We start from the raw sequence: 19,059 nt of genomic DNA, 5'->3' as shown, positions 1-19,059 counted from the left end.
GAATCCCATCCGGCCCCATAGACTTGATCTAGTGTAATGCCTTATGACATACCTGTATTGCTGAGAACAGCTGGGGACACATGCGCCACTTCATTTACGGCATATGCCATCTCACTGTAGCAACAATAACCACTTTTTGCTGACTGGGATGGAAAAATAGTTCCTCCTTGCATTTTGGCAAGCTGACAGACTAAATAACAACCATATCTATCAGTTACCTGAAGGCTCCGCTGTAGCTGTAATAACGTTCTTGGCTACTTGCACTGCATTTATTGTTGCCACTATCATCTCCAATACATAGCTGACAGAGTTTTGATGGGTAATTGTCCTGATTAGCTGAAGGCACACAGCTGGCAGAGAAAAACTCACTCACAGCTGAGGAAAGAGACAAACCAATATAATGAGTGAAAAACATGAGGTCTTCACAAGAAAGGTAGTTACACTGTCACAAAGTTTTAAACAATGCAGATTTCAGTAGAACACTAGAAACATGAGTTACAGCTGCCTTACTAGAATTCACAAACTACAACGTTTGAAATATTTTCAAAGCACTACTTAGCTGACTATGTAATGAAACCAAAGAGCTTCCTAGGAGACAGGAAATAGGCAAGCAAAATTTGAATCTGGAGTCCTGTGGTCATAGGTCCTTTGCTTGTTGTTCTACATTGCTCCATTACTAAACACAGTTTGAAAAGAAATGCAACAAAATTCAGGACAGGGATACATCATTTACTGCAATGGTATCCCAGAGCTGGAAGTATCACCTAGAGAGGATATGTCTGTATATACAATGTGAGTTTCTGTGACTATCCTATTACTGGTATCTGACTTGGGTCTATATCCTCAAGCAGAAGCCAAGACAGCCAGGTGTGAAAGCAGGATTTTCAAGACCATATAAGCTTAAAGTTGATTAAATACAAAAAACAAGGGACTCTTCAAATGCATTTCTGAAAACTGGAATAAACTTTGGCAGTTTGATACACTGGAGGCCAGGGCTGCCGTTGAGCTGGATCCGGACAGGCTGGAGAAACAGGCTGACAGGAACCTCAAAGTTCAACAAAGGCGAATGCACAATCCTGCTTTTAGGAAGGAGTAAGACCATGAAAGGCTGGGGGGAATGGCAGGCTGAAAACCAGCTCTGTACAAAAAAGATCCTGGGGATCCTGGTGGACAACAAGTTGACCAAGAGTGGGCAGTGTGCTTTTGTGCCAACGAGGGCTAATGGCACACTGGGTTGTGTTAGCGGAGCAGTCAGGGGAAGTGATGATTCTCCTCTGACATCTGTGCCAAGTTTTGAGCTCTCAGTGTTAGAAAGACACTGACTTTCTAGAGTAAATACAGTGGAAGGAGAGTAGGATGCTCAGAGGGCTGGAGCACATGACTCGGCACTTACCAGGCTGAGAGCTGGGTTTGGTCAGCCTGGAGATAAAGACAACTAACACTGTATTGCTGTCTTTATTTACATAGTGTTTTTTTTCAAGACAACAGAGCCAGATCCTTCTCAGAGATGCAGAGCAAAAGGATGAGAAGCAACAGACCGAAGTTAAAAGAAGTAAAAGTCTGATTAGATACAAGAAAAAAATTCTTTATACCAAGGATGGTGAAACACTGGGACGGAGGTCCAGAGAGGTTGTGTGACATCTCCATCCTAGGAGTTACTCAAAACCCTCCTGCACATGGCTCTGGGCAATCCCATCTAACTGAACTGGCTTTGAGCAGCTTGTTGGACCAGATGACCTCCAAAGGTCCCTTCCAATCTAAATTAGCCAATGATTTTGTGATAAAGGAAAGAAATACTTTTATGTTAGATGTAACATCCTCAGTATGACCCCTCCATTAGTCTACTCGGGTGGCAAACTTAAAATTTCAAATCATTACATTAAAAACACAACACCCCTTCACAAACAGATAAGCTTAATACAGAGCTATGAAATATCAAAATTACTTCCCTAATGAAAGTTTATCAGTAGACTGTTACTCTATTTTTGATATGTAGTGCTGTTGTCTTACCTTGAGGAATATTACAGTCTCTGGTCTTAATAATGCCCCTCTTAATCAGCACACCAATGGGGATATTCCATCCAGCCTTTCTCCCCAATCCTGTGTGGCAGGACTTCTTCCCTTTCAGGTCACTGATAGTGAATGTGTTGGACAGATTTCGTTTCACTAATGCCACAGCATAGTATGCATTGCTGTTGTCATCAGCTTGCAGAAAAAACAAAACACATTACAGCTTCCCTTAAGCATTCCCACTGCTTAATGATCATTTACACATCTGTTACACTTATCTGGTACCAACTTCAATTGTACCAACAATCAACTAGTTGGGAAGTATGAATGTACACATAATTACTCTTCACTTCTACTACTTCACAATGTTGCATTCACTTATAGTACCAGTATAATGGTACTACTATGCACTTGAACTGAATAATCTAGACACAAACATGAAAGTGTTCTTGTTAACACCAGCTCTTTTGAATACATCCCTCTGAAAAACAACATTTGGGTCATTAGTGACTTAGCAAAATTGCTTTAAGAAGTTATTTTTATATGAAAACCTCAAACCAGTATTAAAGTTTCTGTGAGTTTTGCAGCATATTGAAATTCCACCTTAGTGACACAGTGGACACAAGCCCTCTTTTCATCAGTGAATCTGAAGCAGCCACATTGACAGGAAGCAATTTGTTTCTAACTAGAATCTACTGCGCAATTTCTGTATTTTTGCTTCTGTTAAAAATATTTTGATTTTGTGAATACTAATTTTTTCCATTGTAAATATTTTTTTGCAGAATTAAAAAGACAAATAAAGAGGTACAAGACTTAAAGCTGCCAAAGATTCAACCTGGTCCTGCAGCAGGACAGATAAAAGTTGTCACAGACTCACTGTGGGAACCATCACATACTTATTTCCTCTATCCAGGATGTGAGGATAGTAATTCTCATTTCCTTTGAAAACAGCTCTCCCAGCAGGGCTAGGGAACAGACGCTGTGCTTTCAGAGCTGTTTTCAAACAACCTTATTTTAGGTCTATATTTATGTTTCCTGACCTTCTTACCAGAGTAGCTTTCTCCAGCAGCTGGTACAAGGCCATATGTCTTCCCAGCTGTGTAAATATCAGCTCCATCCAGAACTACAGCATCGCTTTCCTTTTTCTGAAAAATAAAAATTTAGGATTTTTGTGAAAAAAACAGGAGATATCTTCCCTCCTACAATGATGGCACCTTTGGCATCACACCTGTTTGCATCTCAAAGGGCAAGTCTGACAGCAAAAGAGCAACACACTGCTAAAGAAAACCCCCAAAACCTGCATAAAGCATCATCAGTGAGATGGGGACAGGAGATTTCACACAACAGGCTTGAGACAGATGGGCAACAATGCCCTCATCACAACTGAAGATCATCAGGGTTCAGGCCCATCCATATCACATGAGCTACAGATCACCTCCTTGAAATCCAGTATTTCTACTGCTTACGTAAGTGTGCGTATCTCTGATCCTACCTACCCAGTGGAGAGCAGTTTGTGTTAATTTGGTTTATTGCACAAGGATTGTAGCAGCCTACCTGGATCAGGTCCATGCACTGTTCCTTTGTCTTGGCGGAAATACACTGAATTGCTGGTTTCAAATTCTTTTCCTTAAAGGCAATGGCCATTTCACCACATTTCCAGATCTCCTCAGTGGATACAACACACCAGTTCAGGCTTTCTGGCAACGCTGCACAAGATTGGAATGCAAATACTACAGTTCACTGTCTTTGTAACAGACAAGGAGGGATACACACTGCCCACTGTCACATATGTACCATACGTGTTATTAAAAACGTTTACTTCTGTGTTTCTCTCTCTCTCTCCCCCCAGCTCAGACTTACAGCTGATTAGGAACCACAGAGCTCTCCAGATTAAGTGTATGTCCACACTGCAAACCTATCCATAGCAAAGGAACAAGAACTCCTATGACAGCTAAGCACCAAGTGCAGCCATGTTAGTTGAGTGCAGCAAAAAACCACTCTGAACACAGGCTTCCTCATACCTGACAGTCACAGAGCAACGCCTGGAAGAGACAAATCCAGGAAGCGAGGGGGTTTGCCACAGCACAGAGCATGTCTGGGAGGCTCAGTTGCTGCGATTATTACGTTTCTTAAGGCACGGATTCTTACAACCTGTGATTCAGACTTTGCCGGAATGCACATCAAGTAATTTCTACATTCTTCCGATAGTAGAACAGACCATAACTATTAAACAGCAACTGAGGGATTCTTCAGCTTCTGAAGGAAATTCTCTGCTAGGAACCCATTCATCCATTCTTTATAGACTACTAGATTTCCACAGCAACAGTTTACTATTTCCCCTTGTTAGCAGATTAATGTCTCTCATACGCCAAAAAGGGTAGAAAATGCCTGCATCTTATAACACAAAGTGGGCCAATTTGCACAGGAAAGCATTCTGCAATGTGGTAACTGTTTCTAGGTCAAAAAGCGACCTTTCTCCATGCTCAAAGATTAGACTGGCATCTTGCCATAACCCTCCAAGAGTCAGAAGAAGATAAAGCAGAATAAAGATGGTCTCTGTTACCAGCTATCTTTGTTCTTGGTTATGAATAGGAATCTAAAGATAACTTACTGTTGGGGTCGCAGCTCAGAGCTTGCATGGCATGAAGATACTCATCACCCAGCCACGCCTGGTAATTCTGAGCTGTGATTGCAATGAGCTCTGTGGTGGAGTCTCTGAAGAGAAGATTCTGGGCACCATAGGCTGTGGAGTCAAACATCTGAAACTTGGTGCCTACCCCATTAAATCTTTGCTGTAATGTTAAAGAAAGAAAAAAGCACCTGTCACACATCCCTCTACCTGGAATGTGTGACATCCCACACGTCTTCAGACCCCACAGAGCTGGAGGTGCCCAGATATTCTGTCTTCAATTCAGCTAGATGGGTGGGAGAGCCCCTCTAAAATGCAACGCACTGATGAAAAAATGGTGTCCTACTTGTCCCTGGTTCAGGAGCTGGAAGACAACTGTCCCATCTGTGTCAGGCCGCACAACCACGGCACGAGCTGGGATTCGGGCCAGGTGGCAGGTTCTCCACTCTGTCACATCAGCTGTGCTGCCATCGCGGCACAGAAGCTGGAAGTCCTGGGAGCGAAGCCGCTGGGCCCATGAAGACAGACTTCTTCCTGAAATCAGACAGAACATGCTTGTGGAACAAACACTGGGCAGGGCTGATGCTTCTGGCTCCATGTCTGCTCTAAGCATCACATGCACATGTGGAGCAGAACACACGTCTCCTGAGCATCTTTGAACTACTCATGACTGCACAATATAACCCATGCATCTATGTTGTCCTGAACTCTTGTATCTCTGATAACACAATAAACAGCTTAACATTTGTGAGACTGCATTGAGACATACTGGGGTCTGCAGCAGCATCAAGAGCATCCTTAAGTCTAGGATCACATGCAACATTTTTTGCCTTTCCCTGTACATGATGCTCGTACAAGCCCATGATATTAAAGTAACGTTATGCTCAAGGTAGATTTCACAAAGTGCTAGATAGGGCAGGCCACATCTTGTTATCTTCCTGCTAGTCTCTGCTGAAATCCCTGGGTAGGCAGGAGCAATGTAACAGCATGGGTCTGTATAAAACTAAGAGTTTAGTGCAGTTTAAGCTATCTTTCCACAAGAAGCTTAAGGTTCCACCTCTAACCTTTACTGAAACTATCACGCCTTTTAAAAAAAAAAATAAAAATCACATGGACTCCTCTGTCTCCTGCTGCATACATCTGTGGGTACATCTGTTTTTGCTATTAGAGCATTTTTTTCTGATTCCTCAATTCAAAATAAATCAAACATTTGACATTATACTGTGATTACAGATACTGTACTTCAGACCTTGCAGCTGCTATTCAACAAGCTTCTGGATTACTTACCATCCGTGTTTTCAGGCACTGTGCTGTGCTTCACAAAAGCGACTTCTCCAGCACCTTCAGCCAAACACCTAATAAATATAAATCCAACCACAAAAATGCGTTACAAAGCACAGCTCCCATGCACTGGACGCTACCGGCTGACAGCCAGAGGTTGTATGCTACGTTCCATCAGCCACAGACACTGACCTATTTCCTTGTGCTGAGAGTTTTGCCTACGGCAGAGACTACTGGCTGTTACAGCATGAAGTAAACTATCACTGTCAGCTGGTGAACACGGACAACATGTTCAGTGCTGCCTGGGACAAACACCATGACCTTCTCTGTCCAGGAGAGTTCTCTAAGGCAGTCACACAATCCTTTGGGGAATACACGGACAGAAGCAAGTGTTTCATGCGAGCAAATTCTGCCCTTGCTTGGTTAAGGCTATTACTCAGGGTCTGGGAGCTGCAACACAGCACACAGGCAGAAGGAAGGAAAACAAGGGAAAGATTTGTGTGCAAAAACAGACAGCAGAGCACCTCAATAATTCAGTGCAACTGAGGTGGGATTACTGAAATAGCCGAGTAGGGTGGCAGTTCAGCTCTCAGACTCCAAGGGTCATCAGGTTTTACTGGGAAAGATTCAGCCTGCTGAAACAAACGTTCAGACTTGTGTCAACATCTGCTGGAAAAACCAAACAGTAATGGGATCTCCCTGACCATACTACTGTAACTGCTAAATATCCATTTGGTTTTAATACCAAGTAGTGGTATTAAATAAGTAGTGGGTTTAGAATTACTTTTGTTCAGTCTCTAGGTTTAAAGCATGGTTGTCCTAACACAACAGCAGATTTTCTAACAAGACCAACTGGAAGATCTGTGGCTTCAGTTTCCTGTCAGTGTGGCCTGGACATGATGGCTATGGATAGAGCATAGTGGTAAAAAAATTGACAGAGCCATGATTTTTACCTGAAAGCCCCACTGTAGTCATAGTATCGCTCTTGGGAATTTCGTTCACATTTGTTCTGCCCAGACAAATCCCCTTTGCAGAGCTGACAGAGGGACTTGGGATAGTTTACACCATTTGCTCCAGGAACACAGCTTGCATTGAAATAGTCACTTACAGCTAAATGTGAAATTAAAACGAGAAATTTTTAGCAATGAATAAACAAGATCCCACAATCTCATTTTAACACATCTACACAGTACATCTCTAAAAACATTTAGAAGGGATAAGTCACTTTGTTCTTAAAAGACTGTTTCCAAGTTTAAAAAAAAACCCAAACCTGTCGTCTTCATCAGACTTACGTTAGGTCTATTCCACTTTACAAGGAGCACCAAAGCCAAGGAAGAAAACAGCAGCTAGAACCACACACTTCTGTCCACACAGAGGGTTCCAAGAGCATACAGCAACGCACTGCTGAAAAACAGATCTTTGCCCCGTAACTCTTACCTTTTGAAAGGTCACATCCCATTGCCGCCAGGCGCCCACTGTCAATTAGATAACCCACTGGCACATCCCAGCCTGCTGTTCTGTTGATGCCTGTGTGACATGAACTGACACCCTTCAAGCTCTCGATGGTGATGTTGGAGCTTTTCCTTGCCACAGCCACAGCATAATAGGAAGTTCCAATCTCTGCAGCGTAGGAAGAAAGAGAAGCAAGCACAGTAGTCTCTCAGCAGCATTACAGCGAGATTCACTGATTCGTGGCTCCCCTACCCACAGGCAAGTCGCATTGTTCACATCCTTGGTGAGAACCTGCTGACTGTGAATGAACGTCCTCCATTATCTTTTCAGTGTGAAATGTCTTAGTTAAAGGCCACAGGCAATCTGCTCTAACTTTGAAAATCACCCTGCTTTGAAAGAGAGGTGGGATGAAAGACATCCAGAGATACCTCCAAGAAGAAATTTTCCATGATTCTAAATATATTTGGATTGAATTGAAACAAATATAATTCATAGTAAAAAAAAAAATTATTCCCCAGTTGTCTACTAATTTGATCTTAATTTTGACACAGCATAGCAAGCTGATGTCACTAGAGCACCACAGCTGATTTAATTCTCTTTGTTCTAGTTTGATATAACTCATCAAGTCAAGAGTTCAGAGTCTGAAGTGACCATAAGGTCATTCAATCTGACTTTATTTAGATCAGAAATCATTAAATTTCATTCAGTTTTCTCTGATCTGAGCTCATAACCTGACTAATGGAGATAGTCAGCCTCTGGATCATGAGGCCCACTTGGGTTTGAGAAACGGAAGTACAGTGCATGTCTGTGCATGACCATCACCAGGGTCATGATGTGGTTAACAGTGGGGCGGGGGGGCTGCTGCAGGTGATCCAAGTCCCTGTGCACTGAGCCCAACGAGTACTTCTGAGGATGCCTTGGCCAGACCATACTAAGATGCAGCTGCAAACCACATCCAGCTCCATCTCACAACAGAGTGGTGGGACACCACTGCCTGCAGACTGCTTCCAGAGCTGTTCCTTCCCCTGGGGCTCTGAAAGTTATGGGGGACATCTTCCAGCTGTGAACTACACAAATATGTTGATACTGAGCCCTTGGTCAGGATGACAAGTCACCATGCAATTATTGTCTCTGTCCTGAAAGGAACTCAAAGCTTAAGGACACCCAGAAAAGGAGCAGAATCTATCACTTCCTTTCTTCTAGCAGGTAATCACATACACTATTAAAATAAAACCTAATTATTCTAATTTATGGGACTCAGAGATAAATCTAATAACAATTTGTGCTTTGCAATTCATTAATTTATCTGCAAAGTATGGAACAGAGAAGACATTAAGCAGTGAGATAGTAAAAAACAAACACACACACACAAACCCAAAAACCAAAAAACAACCCCACAAACCTACTACAGGAACAGCTATTCTGACCTAACTGCTTCACAAGAGTCTGCCACAGCCCTGTGTCTCCTGTTTCCCACACACATTCTGTTATGGGCAGGAACATCCCAAAGGGAACCTGACCATTACACCTACTGTTTAGTGTCTTCAAGAGGAAGACCCCAAAATAAAATGGAAACAGTAAAAATGAGTAACAAAAAGCTTGTATTAAGTAATCTAAAATTTATTTAGTCAGAGTTTACCTTGATTGTATACTTCCCCAACCACAGGTTTCAGACCATGCTGCTTTCCAGCCTGGTAAATCAAACGGCCATCCAGTATCACTGCATCTGCCAAATCATCCTGTGCAGACACAAGGGCAGAACACATGTTGAAGCTTAATTACCAGTATTTCTCAACAGCCAGAGGCAGAGTACCCATGAATTTAAGAGAAGAGGCCACTTAATCTGCATTTGTGAGTTTTCTTTTCTCCAAAAAGTTCTTTTAAGAGCACTCAAATTTCTGAAGAACAATCACCAAGAGGGATTTTAGAACTTCAAAACCGTCTTCCTTCAGAAATAATGCAGAAATCAGCCCTGGACCACAATAGCCTCACTAGTTTTCATAGTCCAAAGGAATCTTAGAAACGGATCGTGCAACTCTGTGATTAATCTTAAGACCCATCAATTTTAGGTTTCATTCGTCTTTATAGCTGGTGCCCCAAAGCTTGAAGATTTAAATGAAGTAAATATATTTTTGAGGTCTTAACACAGATAGTTTGAAGTAATGTCTTCTGGGGCTGCAACATCTGAATGCCAAAGTGTACTCAAAAGCAATCTTAAAGCATGCTGGCCTGTACCTCAGCAGCCAGCCACACTTTTTGGGAAAGGGGGAGCAGATGGCGGTACATATCAGAGAAGGAGAAAAGCACCTAAAAAGACTCTCCAAAGTGGGGGAATACAAATCTGGGGCACCCGCTGCTGGGAAGGTGTCCAACAATACTGTATCTTTTCAGTTGAGCATAACACCAAGCTGGCTGGAATCCTGCTACAGATGCAGGATTGCTCTGGACAGCAGGGGACAGGATCTTCCACAGCAGCAAGGACGAGAGAACTGCTATACACACCTCCAATCAGCTGCACCTGGTTCTCACTGTGTAATGAACCTAGTGGAAACCAGGAGAGGGCATCTGACAGAGAGACAAGATACAGCTTTGAAAATAATTAGCAGCTTGACATTTTGCATTTCTAAGCTAATTCCAAGTTTCTTATCAGTTTGCTTAACCTCTGGTTCGACACTGGAGAGGGTAATTTAGTTTACCCATCCCTTGGCAGTTTCCTGAGCACTGGTTAGGGTAGGGCTAGGACTATGCTGCCTAGTATACCACAGCAATTTCCCACAGGCTGAGCCACATAAGAAGCCTGAAAATTTTTTAAGGGATCATGTGAGAGCACAAGTAATACATTGATGTTGACACCTAAATCAGATTTGAAGTTGCCATGTAATTTGGAATATTTTACTTATTTGGCTTAAGGAAGAAAAAAGATGATATTCATTAATTAGCTGAAACAATAGATATCCTGAGAGATGCTTCTCATGAACAAGAGCTGAACAAAGCTCAAAAGGAACCTGGAGAGGAGTTGGGGTTGGGAGATATTTGTATCTTAAAGAACAGACACAATCTTTCTGGAATAACCAAATCTGACATTCCACTGGTGAAAGTCAGCATAGGATGACAGTTTAGGAATCAACTAAGGCATGTTGTTTAGAAGGGACACCTGAGAGTGGGAGGAAGAAGAGGAGGTGGGAGTTAAAAGGATCTTACTCTCAGGGAGAACAAAATAAGCGTCTAGAAGTGGTGGTGGACAGGGAACGGCTGGCCACAGAAGACAAGGACTGTATTACGTGGACATATTTCCATGTGAGATGGCACTTTTCTGATTAGAAAGCTGAGCCTTTGAGATCTGTTTAGCAGAAGAGCCTCCTATCAGTAGCTTGTGTATAAATAACAGTGTATAAATAACAGAACAAGACAGAAAAATGCCTATTGTTGTATCTAACATGAAGTAGTTTAGAGGCTACAGACCTCTCCTTTAAATGCATACAACCACTGCTGAGGTGGCGTATCAACGAGTGTGGGTATTTATTTTTTTTTTAGCAAGCATTTGCCAATACATTTAGCAAAAGCACAGGATTATTCCACATATAATTTTTTGATAAGTATATGTGCAATCGTAATACTCTGCTAGGGACTTCATTTCTGTGTGTTACTGATGTTTGAGAATTACTTACAGAAGTGTTTAAAGACCTGCTGAAGAATAGCTCTAGTCACATCAAATATTGTCAGGTTCCCTGGTTTAATATTTAGACATTTCTCAACTTTTAAACACCTTCAAAGAAAAAGGTTTTTTACTTTATCCATGTGCTAACACATTCATAGGACTAAGTCCAAGCTATGCAGTGTTATAAAACAGCATATCTCTGCCTCTTCAGCCATTGCATCCCACTCCCTTTCTGGCCTCAAAGAGCAGAGTTCAGTGCAGATGCAGACTCAGGGGTTCCACGCAGTTCTACACAGAGTAGGCCAGCATAAACATTTAGTAGATTATTAGCACAAGAGAAAAAGAGGTTGCAAGGACAAAGCCTTGTCTGAAGCCTTACAGTGAAGATTCATTTTATCAGAAAGCTACTTACTCATGCTATCTGCCTGCAGGTTTCTGAGTTCAGATAATCAAGTTTTATAGGAAACCAAGATTTTAGGTAGGTGCCTGCTGCTTGCAATGGCTTACAAATGCAATTCTGTGTGCACTCTATTTAGAAGCAGACACTCGGCACTTTTAATAACCTGCTTTGCAGAGTATAACATGTCCCTCTGTGGAACGCAGCAATCAGCCAGGTGGTTTTAGGAAGATCTGACTTTAGGAAGTATTTCCTGTCTAATCCTGATGTATCTGTATCTGCTTCTAACATTCTTTTCAATATAGTCTTGATTCCCTCACTCAGAAACAGTATTTATCAAGAGGCAATGAGGTAGTTTTAGGAGTCGGACAACCCTTCTGCTTCTGTTGACAAAAAATTACAAGATACCAATTTCTGAAATTTGTTACTTTTTTTCTGGCCACACAAGCACCTGCCTCATCTCCCTTCAAACTACTCTGCTGGGCCTCATTTCCTAGCTCTGAACCTCTTGTCCGTGACAGGCTGCATCTCCTCCACAAAGCCCTGATTTTTGGACATGCCTACACAGGGTACACAAAGAATATTATTAACATAGCCAGCCATCCTATGCTTCCCCCACACTCTGCCATTGAAGACAACCATAATTACCTGCCATCACATGTCCTCCAATATCCACTCGTTGCCTCCCACCTCCTCCTAAGAGGGGAATTATTTTCCACACATAATTTTGCAAAGCCACATATTTAGAGTCTTTAAAACCTTCCCCAGAGCCATGCTCCTTTTGGAAACTGAGCACCCTCTGGGCAGCTGAATTAATACAGCTGGGTTTACGTGCCCTTTGCTCACCCTGTTTGCTGCATTGTCTCTCTTGTACTCCAGTGCTGGGAGATTTGATTTAGCTTTACACTCATCTCATCTGTATACACAGCAATTTCCATGATGGGACTCTGAAATGGGAGTTTGATCCAGAGTTTATCGAAATACAATCTACTTATATGCTTAGCAGTGCAGCTTTAACTACTGTCTGCATCTTCCAGCTCCATCCCTTCTTAAGTATCTGCTAAATAAATCTGACACAACTCCCGAATCAAAGATTAGCATGTGGAAGGAAATATTTAAGACCTCTGCTGTGTTCCTAACGACCGGCCTTATGTGACTAGCCAAACAGACAAGACAGAGACATTTTGACATTCAGATTCCTATGTATACCTTTATGTCTGTTTTAAAAAATATATGTTTTCATTGTTCAGAGACATGAATGCCAGGAAGAATATGATCAGCTGCCTGGATCATCAGACACTCACCACAGAGCTGTGTACATTACCACTGGATTATTATTAGGCACATGAGGAAATTAAATCAACAACACTGCTGTCACTCACAACTCACCTTGATCATCTGTGTACAGTTAGCAGCTGATCCCCCCTCTGTACACTCCAGAGGGGGAAGGATGCCAGCCCCACCAAAGGCCTTACTCATGTCATTACACTTGGAAAGTTCTTGCTCAGAGACAGTGCACCAACGGATACGTTCCAGGCTGAAAGCTACAAACACAACACCAAGAGAAAAATATTACAAAACATATCGGTGCCATTGTAACAGAGCTTAGCATTTGAAGGTTCCCAAAGAGCTAGCCTTTCATTCCATTCCTCCTCCCAAAACAAAAAGAAATCAGAGCTCTTTCAACAGTAAGTCTTTAAAGATGGTTCCTACTTTCATTGAGATCAACATGAATACTGAAGTTTTTTGGACTGGAAACAGGATAGGCTCAGACTCAGATACTGAAAGCCAATGGCATTGGTTTCTGACATAGGAAATATGAGCACCATGGAACAGGTCAGGGCATCCAGACTATTCTTAAAACTTTGCAGAATACATCATCTTTTCTTGAGTCAAAAGTGTTTAAAATGATTATTTAAAATGATACACTACAAAACCAAAGAGGCTGTCCAAAGACAACTCTGTCTCAGGCATTGCCAGTTAGTACCTGGAGTCCTGCCCCAGTCCTTTTTGGTCTGAATAAAAAAAAGCAATCTTAGGTGCTCAAGAGCCTTGCCACTATGCTTATTATGAAAACCAGAAAAGCAAACTTGTCCCTTCAAAACACTCTTGCATAAGAGGCCATTTCCACAGTCACGAAAAGGGGAGGGGGTTCCATGAATGAAAAGACTCAAGCTTAGTAGTGGAGATTCCATTAATCAGCAAAGAAAGGCGTCTTTCAGCAGACTTTTGTAAGGACATGTCACCATGCACCAACAGTGCAGCTGTACATAAAATGCATATGCAAGTATGGTTTCTGTTGATAAAGAAGCACCAATCATTTCTGTAAGCAGGAGGCACCACGTTCCATTGCTTTTCTACAATTTTGATTTTTAAGTTGGAGTCTGCTCTAAGTTATTTGTCATGTGGTTTTCTAACTCTTAACTGGCCCTCTACCTCCCCACCATTGTCATGCAGTTGAGATACCACATCTAACCTTGCAAGTTAAAATTACTCCACTAGTGCTCAACAGTAGCCATGCACATTTTCTGACTTCGTGGCTGCAGACTAAACAAGACCGTTGATGCTATAAAGCTTGTTTTGGACCCAATACTGAAACAGAGGATTTGGCTTGCTGTTCCACTTGCAACTCGGAGCCAACTCTACCGCTGTCAACAAACATTAAGTCAGACTTGGAAAGCTTACAGGAAGTTTTCATGGCAGCATGTGCTAGTAGAGGGAGAAACAACTACCCACCTCTGAGTTGCAGATATTCTGAGAACCAAGATGGTGAGAGGAAAGGCACAACAGCGTCATGGTAAAAAGGAACCTCACAGAAACTTAACATCTGCTTCATCTACCTGGGTGAAATTTTCACCATTAACTTCTAGGGGCACAAGGAAGAACCTAAGTTTTCATTGATACAGGGGTTTGGGTTTTTCTTCTCCTAAACCCAAGCAAATAGAAATTAAATTGAGGTCTCAGCATCTCAGTATACATGGACTAAGCACCATTCTTCAGCCTCAGCATTCTGGTTTTAGATATAAACACAGAGCAGATAATGCATGAGTTGTATACGGCTAATGATTTCTTCATACACCTGAAACAAAGCTCATTTGGCTCCATATTTCAGCCAAACTAGTGAAACAGCATTAATCTGTTGCTTTTTTCCCCTCACTCATTTAAGAGATGTAATTAATTTGAACCTTTCCAAACGGCTGAACTTTGTTGTTACAGGAAAGCCAGATTCTGGGCAATTCCCTGTTTCCTTCCTTACAAGTTAAGCCATTTAAAGTGGGCTTGAGCACAGACAAGGTCTGTAGTTAGCCTCTCTTCCTATTGCCAACCAAGAACATCTTAAAACAGCAGGTCAGTCTCTGAACCCAAGTTTATTCACAATTTTGGCCCTTCTGTATATCTGTAGATATACATAAAGCATGAAATGGCAGGAGCTGGCAACTTCCATTTGAAATACACTCAAGGTCCTAAACACACATATAACTTCATCACCGGCAAACATCCAGTTAAGTCCTTTGCTGCAAGTAACAGTACTATGTTGTGTAACATCTTATCAAATGGCTATTAATACAGCTATTAATACACTATCAAGGGCTTTCAATAGAAACAATGTAAAAAAAAAGATAAACTAGGGTAATTTCTTTTTGAAGAACTAGAGAGTGGTTCAGAAACAGCATCTACACCTCCAGTGAAATTAAGAGCATTTACCATTAGAATTTGGGAGTGACAGGAGAAAGCCAACATGTTGCACAGAGCATAAGTGAAATCAGGCAATTACTTCTATTTTTACAAAACAAGTGTCACAGAACTGTTCACACTTGTGAGAAACAGACACCGCTGAACCAAGTAGATTCAGTGCTCAGGAAAATACAACATTTGACACCAATGAGTCAAGGCACATACATGGTGTTCAATGCAGGTTTTTTACTACTTTTCTATTTTTTCTATTCTTTCTTTCTATTTCTCTTTCTGGCCACATGAGGTTGGTTCTGAAATGGTTCTAGTTCCCCTCTGCTCTCTCACATCACAGAGAAGTCAACCCCGAAGGCACCATGCCACAGCAGAAGTATTGAGGGCACTTACCAGCATGAAAGAAGAGAAGATACAAGACATTTCTGGAGCTCCTCATGGTGAAATTTTTGGGATTTCTGCTTTTTCCAGCCTTCAGAACCCCCAGAGATCAAGGCTTCTGCAAGTGTGCTCTCCCCAGCCTGCTCTTTGGTGAAAATCAGCAGCGTTCAATTGCAGGTGTACTTTGTTCAACACTTTATCTTGCTTACCTTAGCACACATCACCTCATGACTATGGGAGGGAAAAAAAAGCCTACCTTTCTTCACACTGCCTCTACACTTGCCAAAAAAATTCAGACTAGGAAATTGCAAAATATCTGAGACACCAATGAGGTTGTAACAGCTTTAGCACCACCTATAGACTTAGAGAAACAGCTACACACTGACTCATGGGGTAAGGCAGGGCTGTGTAAAGAAATCCTCACTTTCAGTATGAGTTCCACGTACTCCCTATGTGTTGGGGCTCAGGAAGCGAAAGCAGATTCAAGCTAAGCACTTTATCTGACAGAGCTGATAGTCAATTTTTTTTTTTGCCACATTCTCAGCATTGTCATGAATTTCATAAAGCCATAACAAGAAACCCAGGCTTTTACAATAGTGAAGCCTGTACACTCTACAGGTGGTACAGTGCATGCTAAGTGAACAGATCCTGAAATTTAATAGCAAGTGCTATGAAATAGCTGAAATAGTTTTATTTTTTTCTTAAGGTTTTAGAGAAGGCTCAGGAAGGCCTCTCTCTCCCAGAAAGTAAAAACTCTGCTGACAATAGCTCTGTTAAAAGCTGCTGTGGCTTTTAGAGTAGCTTTCACAGAGCAAGTCATTTGTGCTGCCCTTTTCTTCATTTCTCATTAGTCAATGAACTGCAGCTGCCTGCAACACTTTGTTTAGATAAAAGCCATTTAACCCTGCTTTGCTCTGCTGACTGCCATTTCTCAGCTCAGCACCCAGCTACCAGAAAAAGAACAGCTGTGCACCACCATGAATATCCATGCACACGTCTTTACTGTCTTCTACCAAAAACACGCATGAATGACAACTGTATGCATCCTTCAGACAGTCTATACATCCAGTAATGTTGCACGGACGCTTTCAGGAGTTAGTTACTTAGCTACTTGACTGCAATTTGGCCAGGCTGCTAGCTGTAACACCTACTAGCACCTGTAAGACAACAGCAGTTGTCAATTAACTGCTATTTCAAGTTTAGAACTTAAAAAAAATAATGACCCCTCCAGATACTCCTCTTAAACAAAACCTTATGGCTGAACTCTTGACTCTTGGCAGCCTAGACCACCTGGAATTAGTCGTCCCTTTGTTGTCTAAAGTGCTAAGGCACAACACGGCACCACTGGAGTCCTTCCGAATTTCTGGATCCAAATCTATTCTTCGGATCCTTCCTGTGCCCTTCCCCCTGGCCTGATTAACCTCTCAAGCCCTCTGATGCTTGCAGTGAAGGCTTATGTACATATATAGATGACAAGACTGATGCACAGTCCTAGCACCAGTTGCTTAAGACTGCAAGGGCAAGATTAATAAGAAATAAATTCAGTACCAGGCCTCTCCTGTGGTTCTGATCCTCTACGAGAAAGGTTCAGAAGGTAGAGGAGCAGCCTTTTTGAACAGGAGGCCTATTCTGAATGCAACCCCCACTAAACCATCACACAAGCACAGTTCATGGTAATTCAGCTCATTTTCCTATTTTATTCATAACTCTATAAATATCTATGCTTTAAGAAGATATTAAATGTCTTAACCTAATTTTCAGCACAATTTAAATAAAAATGCCTGCAAAGAAATTATTAATATAACTTAAAACAAGAATAAAAAGCAGGAAATACTTCATCAAGCATGCTTCTGTATAGCAGTTACAAATAGTTGGGTTAGCAGGCAGCAAAGAAAACCCATAGTGCCGTCACTGGGCCAGCAAAAGCAGGGTGGTAATGCATCAGTATGACACCATTTGGATTTCCTAATTACTATAGTTATTAAATTGGAAGCCTTAAAACAAGTACATGTGTTGTAAAATATACCTTTAAAATACAGAAAGTAAAGTGTGCCCAAGAATCAAAGACAGATCAGCACCTGATACTGGAAAAATGAGATCCAGAGAAACAATAATCAATGCAAAATCCTAAAAATTACAAGATAGAACAAGTCAACCAGGAGCATCAGGGTTGTCAAAATCAACTTTTCTGCCAGGGCTCAAGGGCAACACCTGAAACAAACAAAACAAAAAAAAATGCAAAGAAGATACCCAAGAGTCCTTTGGGTTTTCTTGATCCAAGACTTGTTTTCACTCTAGCATGACAACCATGCAAGGTAAGTACTGTGGACTTCAGTCCGAGTGTAGTATTTGGTGACACAAACGCCTGGGAGAAAAGTTCTGTGAACGTTATTCAGATGCTCCCAATACATCAAAGAGTAATTCCTCACATATCTACTCAGCTGAACAGGACTCTTTCTGATGGGTTAAAAAAAGAAAAAGGTCAGAAAAAAAGTGTATACAATACAGAGATTTCAGATGTTATAGTTTGCAGATTTGGCAGCTGAGATTCAGATCCTTCTTTTTTTTTTAATGTTGGTCTGTTTTAAGACGTCTCACTATACACCTCAGATAATCAGCCATTTTCAAAGCAGCCGACTATAATACACTTTTAGCTCCTTTAAAAATTTATGACATGATTTGCATCAATCTGATAAACCTTGCAGTTCCATAGACAGAAGTCTCAAAAAGACAGCACACCTAAGTCACAAATCTAGAAAAACAAAAACTGTTTTGGGCCATACACCAGCAGCTTACACTTACTGTAAGTCTTATAAGCATTCCACATAAGACCAGCAATATTTGTGTCCCAAGTTTAAACCTGCTTTTAATGTAATCACTAGGCTCATTCTGGCCACCGGTGTTCCTCTAATGCATTATTTTCATTTACATCCGATTCAATTATTTTAAAATGCTAACACACCTGTATTTCTTTTGATTAAAAACACACTTGACAAATATATTGTACAATAAAGTTTATTAGCTGTTCTCCTCTTTCTAACAAATGGAATGGATAGTGTTGGTAATTCTTTACAAACCAAAGCTGATTTGGTTGTGTGACTGCCATAAGTACATCCCTCTTATAAACAATCACTTGCAAACAAGCAATGGCAGGTACCAAATAATATGGGAATTAGAGAATTTCATTACTGAAGGTAGTTCCATGTTTTGGTACAACATATTTATAACATTCGGCACAGAAGTTTGTGCATTGCAAATGGAAGATCTTGTGCCTATGCAAGATGAACATGTACAGAAAAATAAAATGTATTGTTGACTCTGAATTCTCCCTTTGGTTAAGACATGCATATTACAAGGCAGGGGGTGGGGGGTGGTGGTAGGTGTGACAAACACCAGAAATTCCGTAGAAAAGAGGAGAACTTGCATGTATTTTTTTCTTGTAACTAATGTTCCCTGGACTTTATGCCCAGCCACCATAGCCCATTTGATTTCTTGTGATTAAGGAAGGTAAATTCTAATTTGTATTTTTATTCAAAACAAAAAGCTAGGAGTAGGTGGTAAAAG

General features: G+C 41.3%; 1 protein-coding gene across 1 annotated transcript; it reads right to left on the bottom strand.

Moving 5' to 3' along the window:
• Positions 1-190: 190 nt before the first annotated feature.
• On the bottom strand, positions 191-15,553 carry MFI2 (antigen p97 (melanoma associated) identified by monoclonal antibodies 133.2 and 96.5). The gene is given in 12 exon segments (XM_009709630.1): positions 191-375; positions 2,011-2,205; positions 3,059-3,155; positions 3,565-3,716; positions 4,622-4,802; positions 4,986-5,173; positions 5,927-5,994; positions 6,874-7,030; positions 7,358-7,540; positions 9,012-9,111; positions 12,817-12,971; positions 15,508-15,553. Coding segments are annotated over 12 exon segments (1,707 nt in total).
• Positions 15,554-19,059: the final 3,506 nt, after the last annotated feature.

This window comes from Cariama cristata, unplaced genomic scaffold, assembly GCF_000690535.1.
Source record: "Cariama cristata isolate BGI_N322 unplaced genomic scaffold, ASM69053v1 scaffold21500, whole genome shotgun sequence".
NCBI classification, from domain to species: Eukaryota; Metazoa; Chordata; class Aves; order Cariamiformes; family Cariamidae; genus Cariama; species Cariama cristata.
This window is presented reverse-complemented; position numbering and strand designations above follow the sequence as displayed.